Source organism: Vombatus ursinus, unplaced genomic scaffold (genome assembly GCF_900497805.2).
Source record: "Vombatus ursinus unplaced genomic scaffold, bare-nosed wombat genome assembly UNPS02014837.1, whole genome shotgun sequence".
In the NCBI taxonomy this organism is placed as follows: Eukaryota; Metazoa; Chordata; class Mammalia; order Diprotodontia; family Vombatidae; genus Vombatus; species Vombatus ursinus.
In genome coordinates, this window is record NW_020954615.1 from 645,171 (window position 1) to 654,432 (window position 9,262).

Consider the following 9,262-nt stretch of genomic DNA (forward strand, 5'->3'; position numbering starts at 1 on the left):
TCCGGAGACCCATCAGGGCCCCGCCTCGCGGGTGTCTGGTGTCCTGCTCCCTGGCAGGCGCGGCCGCTGTAGCAAAGCCGCCTCCGACTGGCCCCGAGTGGCTGTCGGCTCTCCCTCCTCCCTGCCCAGGCCAGCCCGCCCCCCAGCGCTGCCCTCACCAGGCTCCGGCTGGCTCGGCTCTCCCTGGCCGCCCGGCTTGGGCCAGCCCCGGGCGCCTGTGCCTGTGCCCGCGCCGGCCCCTCTTTCTCTTTCTCCCTTGCGCCCCGGGCTGCCCGGCTAATCGCCCCGGAGCCATGCTGTGCTGCCTCTTACAGCGGGCCATCAACCTCCCCAGTGTGGAGAAGAAGGACCGGCACAGCGATCCCGTGGCTAGCTTGACTTTCCGAGGTGAGAGCCCGGGGCTGCCGATCCGAGGGGGCCGGGCCAAGGCCCCTAAGGCGCGGCGTCCTGGGGCTATACCGACCCACTGGCGTGCCCGGGTAGAAGGGACCTAGGACTCTAGAACGGGGCCCCTAAGAGCCCAAAGTTAGGGAGAGCTGGAAGGGCCCTGGGAACCCAGAAGGTCAGAGCTGGGAAAAGGGACTTTAAAATACGGGATCAGAGGTGGAAGAGATCCTAGAATAGAGAATGTCACAGCTGGGAGATGGTATCGAGATCAAGTCTGGGCAGAGAGACTGTGCAGAGACAGCCTAGCTCAGGGCTTCTTAACCTGGAGACCTCATTCCCCCAAGGGATCTGTGGGTAGATGTCAGGGGGCCCATGAACTTTGGATGGGAAAAAGTCAACAGACATTTTGATGGGCTAGAGGGCAGCTGAGGTGTCCGCTGTCTGGAGAATTCTGTGATTCTGCCAATCATTGAGCGGTGTCCATCTTATAGACCAGGTGTTCTTAACCTAGAGTCCCTGATCTTGATTTAAAAAAAAATCGATAACAGTATTTTATTATAATTGGTTTCCTTTGTAATACTATGCCCTTTATTTTACTCATTGCACAGCATTCTTCTGAGAAGGGGTCCGCGTAGGCTTCACTTTATTATTCAAGGAGTTTATGACCCCCAGAATATTAAGAATTCCTGCTCTAGTCCAATCCCCTCGTTTTTACATATGAGGAAACTTAGTGAGAGGACTTGCTAAGACCAAACAGCTCCTTTAGCTGCTCTGTTGTGAAGCCTCTTGAATGAATTATTTTTAATTATAATGAGTACAATAAACATTCCTTAAACACCTGATGTGCATGGAGCAGCCTACTAAGCTCTGAGTGAGACACGAGGTTTAAGTAAGATACTTTTCCTTCTCTCTTGAATTTATTTGCCAGTGATGGTGGCAATATGACAGCTGCACAGATAATTATAATAAAAATATCATAGAATAAGTGAATTAAAGAGGTATAAACAAATGACTCCGTGAGGTCTAACATGGGTCAACACCATTAATTCACTGAAGGATTTTGGGGCAATAGCTATATGAGCCAGTTGTTAAATTTTTAATGGGAGCATTTAATCCTCAGAAACTAGGCACAAATTTACATAACAGGTCTTAATTATTGTTTTCTGGATTGTCTAGAGTTATGAAAGTGATGGAGAAAATTTTAATAATGCAGGTTAAGCTGAAAAGTGTGTCCTGCAGACTTTTTTTTTTTGAGAGAGAGCTGGTTGTTAAACATTTACCAACACACTTCTGGCAATAGGGTGTTGGGAGCCCTGGGCTGTAGAGAGTAGTAATCGAAAAGGGGTAGGGAGGGGAGGAGAGAGTGAATATACTTCAGATATAAGGAACAGCTTGAGCAAACACAGGAAGGCAGGAAATGGGACTGTGAGTAGCCTTCCTGGGCTGGGTGAGGGTGGAGGCAGCTTGGATTGGGAGCTAGGCTTGAAGCCAGGAAGACCTGGGTTTGAGTCCCACCCCCGATACATCCTGGCTGTGTGACCTCGAGTAAGTCACTTAGCTTTTCTGGGCTCTCTAGTCAGTTCTGTAAGTCTATAAAGGACAGAGAAGGTTTGGTTCTGCCTTGATGGAGGAATTTTCCTCAGTAGACAATTCCTATATCAGTGAAACCATAAGTCTGATTTTAAAAATGGAATGAAGGGTAAGAGATGAGAAGTGGATGAGTCTGGAAAGGGAGGACAGCACTAAATTGTGGGGGACCTCAAAGGGCTATCGGAGAACTTTACTTTGTCGTGTAGGGAGCCATTGGAGGGTTGTGAGCAGAGTGCCGTGCCTAGATCCGTGTGAGGAGGGCTCTCTGGCAGATGCAACTAAGGTTCTTAACTTATGTGATGCCCTGGACCAGTGGACAGTTTGATGGAGCCTATAGAACCCTTCTCGTGCTGCTTCAAATGAATTAAATAAATGACATCATGTTGTCTCCCCCATTCCCTGGCTTCCTTTAAGTTCCAGCTAAACTTCCTCCCTTCTACAGGAAGCCTTTCCCAGCCCCTCTGAATTCTAATGCCTTCCCTCAGTTAATTATTTCCTATTTACTCTATATTTAGCCTGTTAGCACCAAGTTGTTTGTGGGTTGTCTGCTCCTCAGAATGTGAGTTCCTCAAGGCCAGGGACTGTCTTTTGCCTTTCTTTGTATATTCAGTGTTTAGCACTGTGCCTGGCACGTAATAAATGCCTAGGCATTTCTTGGCAGCTAGGTGGCACAGTGGATAGACTGTTGGGCTTGGAATCAAGACTTACCTTCATGAGTTCCCATCTGACCTCAGATACTTCTTAGCTGGGTGACCCTGGGCAAATCGATTAAACTCGGTTTGCCTCAGTTTCCTCACCTGTAAAATGAGCTGGAGAAGGAAATGGCAAACCACTCCAGTATCTTTGCCAAGAAAATCCCAAAAAGAGGTCATGAAGAGTTGGACGTGACTGAACAACTACAACAACATGCCTATTGACTGGCAAAGGAAATGAATTATATCAATTAATAAGCATTTATTAAGCACCTGTTATGTGCCAGGCACTATGGTACATGTGGTTGAAAGATAGACATATATGTATACACACACACACATATACACATAGATATGCACATATACATATATACGGATAGATACATACTTACACAGACACACACATATATGTATTTCCCATCCAAGTGCAAGGATTCATGAAATCTATCCGTTGACCCCTTGGATTAAGAACTCAGGGAAGAGAAAAAGTGAGTGGGCAGGCACAGCTACACATAAATTCATCTTACTCCATGGTTGTCATTAACTTGTGTATGACCATAGGTAAGTAACATCCTCTCTGGGCCTCAGTTTCCTTATTTGTTTTGGGACAGCATGACCTTGTGGATAGAGTGGATTCAGGAAGATGAATTCACATTCGCTACTGGTGTTACCCAGAACCAGGCACTTAAGTATGGGAGGTGAGGGGAAGGGGCATTCTGGTAAACGTTTACCAACTGGCTGTCTGGAATAAAATGTATATAGGACACACTTTCAAATTTAATCTGCATTATCAACATCAGCTCCGTCACTTTCTTAAGTCCAGATAATCAACAGAATAATACGTAGTGACCCAATTTCTAGTGCTTGTGGATTTCTGAGGTGTAAATGCTCATGTTGAATTTAATAGTTGGCTCTCCCAAGCCTGGTTCACCCTTGAGCTTAACTCCTGTGGGACTCAGTTTCCTCATTTGTCATGTTGGATTTGTTCAGCCGTTTCAGTCATGTCTGACTCTTCATCCCTCCATTTGGGGTTTTCTTGGCAAAGATACTGGACTGGTTTGTCATTTCCCTCTCCAGCTCATTTTTCAGATGGGGAAACTGAGGCAAACAGGGTGAAAGGACTTGCCCAGGGTCACACAGCTAGTAAGTGAAAGATTTGATAAGTAAGAGGATATTGATAGTAAGAAGATTTAAACTCACAAAGATGAGGCTTCCTGACTTCAGGCCCAGGGTTCCACCCACTTCACCCCCAGTGTAGAACTAGATGACCTCTAAAGTCCCTTTGAAGTCTAGATTTAGGATCCCATGATGGAGGGCTGCTTTGAGAGTGAGCTTCCTCCTCCCCGTCATTGGAGGTCTTGGTGATCACTTGTAGGTGTGTGGTAAGGGTCCTTGTTGGACTGTTTCCTCAGATTCCCTCCCACTCAGGAGTTCTGGGAACAGGAACTTAGAGTTAAGAAGGAAAATCTAAAGAAACTCGGAATGACTCAAGATTGGGTAGCTATGCTTCAGATTAATTCCATACTTTAAGGATCTGTAATTTCTTCAGTCAGTCAACTAGCATTTATCATGCTGCTTGCTATGTGCCAAGACATGTGCTAAGCACAGAGAACACTACTACCAGTGGGGAAAAAGTCCCTGCTGTCATTTACATTCTAATAGGAAAGTCGAAATGGCTGGGGTGGGGCATCAACGTATGGTGGAAGAAGTCTGAAGAGGATTACAACCCTCTGTAATTTGGTCAGTGATCACTGGGGATAGCTATGGCCTCAGAAATTCCTAACCCCTCGTTCCTGGTGATTAACCTCTCCAATTTCACCAGACTTAACCATCCTCAGATGACATGTGCTGGTCTGTGCTTCATCATAGTCCCCAAATATATGACCAATTGTTCCAAGAGTTTCTCGTTCATTGCATTCCCTCTCTCCCTTAGGAGAGAAGACACTGTTTAGGAATGATTTAGGCGAGACATAAGGAATCACTTTTTTTCTTCCTCCTTGAAAGGACTTTTCCTCATTCAATTTCAGTGAATGTTAACAAATCATTAAACATACTTAATACGAAGTACTAGTAGTTGGCTTTGAGGGGTCTGAGAGGATGGAAAAGGCTTCATTCAACTTTCTGCTCTGCTAGTGTGATTTATGTGACTTCGGGCAAGTCACTTCCCTTCCTCTCTGTAAAATTAAGTCTAATCTAAGAATTCTTAACCTGTTCTGTATCCCAGACCCTTTGGCAGTCTGGCAAAGCCTGTGGATTCCTTCCCAGAAGCATGTTTTTAAATACAGAAAAGAAAATGCATAAAGAGTACAAAGTAAATCAATGATTGAAGTATTTTTATCAACATTAAAAAAAAATAAGTTCTTGGACCTCCTGTTTAAGAACTTCTGAACTGAAAGTTCATTTCTTTGCTTTTAGGCTTTGAGCCTGGTGATCCTGTGACTTAGACTCAATCTTGGCCCTCAAGGAGATTAACTTCTAGAAGGGGGTACAGGGCTAGCAGTCAATCAACTGATAAACATTGATTAAGCACCTACTGTATCAGGTGCTAGGGATGCCAAGACAGAAGCCATCCCTTCAAGAAGCTCACATTCTATAGAGGACACAGCATCATGTGTGTGTGTGTGTGTGTGTGTGTGTGTGTGTGTGTGTGTGTATGTGTAGAGAGAGAGAGAGATAGAGACAGGGAGAGACAGAGAGAGAGATAGAAAAAGAAAGAGGAAGAAAGGAGAAAGAAAGAAAAGAGAGAGATGAAGGGAGAGGGAGAGAGATGCAATTTTTGTTTGGTGGGGGGAAAGGCCCTTGCAGCTTCAGGAATCCAGGAAGGCCTCATGGAGAAGAGGGCACCTTAGCAGACCCTTGAAGGGTTCTAAGAGGTAGGAAGGAAGAGAGAGTGCTTTCTTGCTGGGTCAGAACCGGGCTGGGAAGGACTTGAAACGACAAGTGAGGAGTTTGTATCTGATTCAGGGAGCCACCTGGGCAGGGCTGTGCTTTTAAGGAAATTCCTCTGGCAGCGGTGTGGGGGATGGAGTGGAGGGGGAGAGATTGGATGGTAAGGGGTGATGAGAGCCTGGACCAGGACAGCAGCTCTCTGAGTGGGGAGCAGGGCACTGATTCAAGGGAAGCTCTGGAGGTACAATTGATGGGGCTTGGAAGCTCGTTGTCTCTGCTGGGTTCAAGAGAGGGAAGTGAGGAAGACGTTGAGGTGGTGATGGGAAGGATGGTGGCTGGTGGCTCCCTGGGCAGAAATAGGGGAGTCCAGAGGAAGGATGTGTTTTGGGGCAGGGAGAGACAAAAAGTTGCATTTTGGAAACACTGAGCAGCCACATTCCAGCTGCCCCTCCATGCCCCTCCCATCCTGGCCTCTGTTTCCTGTCATCCCTACATCCTTCCCAGGCCCTGTTCTAGAGCCCCCTACTGCAGGAAGCCTTCCTGGATCTCCCAGCTGCTTGGGCTCTCCCCTCCGCTCTGATTCCTCTGCTCCATTTTATATTCCGTTGTCTGAGTCTCGGCTCTTTCCTCCTCCCCTCTCCCAGTGGGTGTGAGATCCTGAAGGTAACCGATGCCATTGTGTTTTTCCTTTGTACTCTCCAGCACACAACACCACATTTTCCCAATGGCAGGTGTTAATGAAACCTTGTTCAATTGAACTGAAAATAAAATCTGTTGTGTATAAGAGAATGAAAAACAAAACAATGCTGTAATGGATCCCCGGAAGGAGACCTTCTTACAGACTCTGGGGAAGGGAATCAGGGCAGTAGTGGAAGCTTACATTTGAACTGGGCTTTGAAGGCCGGTTTAGAATTTCAGCAAGCTGGGACAGAGTGGGGAGGGGGCATTCCAGGTAGAGAATGGCAAAACACCTAGCATTTATTAAGCACCTACTGTCTTCATAGCACTGATAGGGAAAAATCTTTAAGAAGGGATTGACTGAGTGATCACCCTTCCTTTTCCAAATCTTCCTCTCTCTCTCTCTCCCCCTCTCCTTCTCTGTCTCAGTTTCTATCTCTCTCTTTTCTCCCCTCTTCCCTCTGTGAGGATTTATGACTGAGGTTGGGAGTGGGGGAGGGGTTCTCCGGAGAAGAGAAGGGGAAGAGGAAGAATCCATCAAAATGAAGAAACAGAACAATGGTCATGAGTCAAACCTTGTAAAAAAGAAAAATAAGTAAATCTGAGAGGAAAGCCAGCCTTCCTCTCCTCTTCCAGCACAGCTGCAAACAGTGGCTATATATGGTCACAGACATGTCCTGAAAGATGAAATCAATGTAAGAAGGGAAAGCGACAGGGGAAGTTTAATTAGGGCTTAACTAATGAATCCACCCCCAAACCAGAAAGCCAGGTTCCCCAGTGTCTAGACTTTTTCACATCCAGGTTTCCCCATGGCCAGGATTCCCAGTGTCTTGGCTCTCCCATGTCCAAGCTCCCCAGTGTCCGAGCTCCTCAGTGTCCAGGCTTCCCCATGTCCAGATTCCCCCATGTCCAAGCTCCCCAGTGTCCAGGCTCTCCAGTGTCCAGCCACCCCCACTTGCCCTGCTCTGTTACATGAAGCCTGCCAACCTGTTGGTATGTGGCTGGCAGTTTGGCATTCCCTGGGTGGAATTTCATGCACTGCTTCCCAAAATAGCCTGGAAGAGCTGGGGAGGAGGGTCTTCTTGTAGTGTTTCTTTGGTCTGGTCTGCTCTTCTGGGCTGCCTCGGTGGGCATGGTCAATGAGAGTGTGAAGTTGTCAGTTTTTTTTATTTATTTAATCGTTCACTCATTTATTTATCCAAGCAGAGATTCTTTTTTTAAATTTTAATTAATTTATTTTAAATTATCAACAATCACTTTCATAAGCTTTTGAATTTTAAATTTTTCTCCCCCTCCCTCCCTCCCCAAGATGGCACGAAATCTGAGATAGGCCAAGCAGAGATTCCTAACCTGGAATATGTGAACTTTTAAAGAAATACTTTGTAACTATTTCAATATAGTAGGCTTTCTTTATAATACTATGTATTTTATTTTATGCATTTAAACACATTTTTCTGAGAAGGGATCCAGAGGCTTCACCAGACTCCTCCCTAAGGGGTCCATAAAATGAAAAAAAGTTAAGGACTCCTGCATTATAGGGGGCCAATATCAGCCATCTAATTATACAAGCTGGATCAAAGTTCCCTCTCCTGTCTCCTAAAGTTCCAATTAATTCCATTTGGAAAGCGTTTATTAAATGCCTACTGTGTGCAAGGCACTATGCATGTTGTAAACCATTGGGATCATAGATGTAGAGTCTAAAAAAAACTTAGAGGCCATATAGAACACCTCTTAATTTTACAGATGAAGAAACTGAGGCACAGAGAGGTTAAATGACTTGTCCAAGATCACACAGGAAATATTAGAGCTAGGCTTTGAACCCTGGTCCTCAGTTCTTTCCATTGTACCACGAGCACATCCTCTTCTCCAGCCAGATGGGTGACCTCGTTGTCCCCTGCCATCATAGTGACCTGTTTTCTAGAAAATGGAATGGAACAGTCTCCATTCAGCTAGTAAGATGATTTTCCTAAAGCACAGGTCTGATCACATCACTTCCAGGAGCAAATACAAAATAGTCTGCTTGGGATTCACAGCCCTTCATAGCCTCGCCCCCTCCTACCTTTCTAGTCTTCTTACACCTTCCTCCCCTGACATGTCCTCTTTGATCCAGTGACCCTGGCCTCTTGGCTGTTCTGCCAACAAGACCCTCCATCTCTCAGCTCTGGGGATTCTCTCTGGCTGCGCCCCATGCCTGGAATGCACTCCCTCCTTCGCTCAGACTACTGACCTCTCTGGCTTCCTTTAAGTCCCAGCTAAAACCCCGCCTTCTACAGGAAGCCTTCCCCAACCCCTCTTAATTCCAGCATCTTCTCTCTATTACTCATTTCCTATTTATCCTGTATGGAGCTTGCTTTGTCTAGATTTGTTTGCATGAGTTTCCTCTGTTAGACTGTAAGCTCCTTGAGGACAGACGCTGTCTTTTGCCTCTTTTTGTATCCCCAGCACTTAACACAGCACCTGGCACTTAACAGGCACTTAACAAATGTTTATTGATTATGTGCCAAGCACTCCTTTTGAGTCTAGGGAAGAGCTAGAGAAAGAGCCCTAACATGTTGTGGTCACCTCTGTGGAAGATTGAGTGAGCATGGCCTCAGATCAATCAACAGACTGAAGAAGTGCCCACTGCATGCCTGCCAGGCACTGTTGTGTTAAACCCTGGGGAGACGAAGATAGAAAGGAAATAGCCCTGCCCTTAAAGGGCTTACAGTCTTTTGTGTCCTGGACCCCTCTGGCAGTCAGTCTAATAAAACCCATGGACCCCTCTTCAGAAGAATGTTTTTCAATGCGTAAGATAAAATAAAATAAAATAAAATACATAGGATTACAAAGGAAACCAATTCTATTGCACTACAATTATAAAACTATTTTTAAAAAATAGTTTATAGATCCCAGGTTAAGAATTCCTGGTCTATTCAAATCCGGTCTCAGAGACTTGCTGGCTGTGTGACCCTGAGTAAGTCACTTAACCCTGATTGGAGGGAGAGAGAGAGAGAGAGAGAGAGAGAGAGAGAGAGAGAGAGAGAGAG

The 9,262-nt window shown here is 45.8% G+C and overlaps 1 protein-coding gene across 3 annotated transcripts in view; it reads left to right on the forward strand.

The window, feature by feature from the left end:
* The first annotated feature begins 201 nt into the window (after positions 1 to 201).
* The window catches only part of DYSF (dysferlin), a 231,419-nt gene continuing 222,358 nt past the window's right edge, over positions 202 to 9,262 (forward strand). For all 3 annotated transcript variants that reach the window (XM_027839970.1, XM_027839971.1, XM_027839972.1), the window contains exon 1: positions 202 to 387. In XM_027839970.1, coding sequence (XP_027695771.1) covers positions 294 to 387 — 94 coding nt within the window. In that variant the 5' untranslated portion in view covers positions 202 to 293. The remainder of the gene's footprint in view (positions 388 to 9,262) is intronic.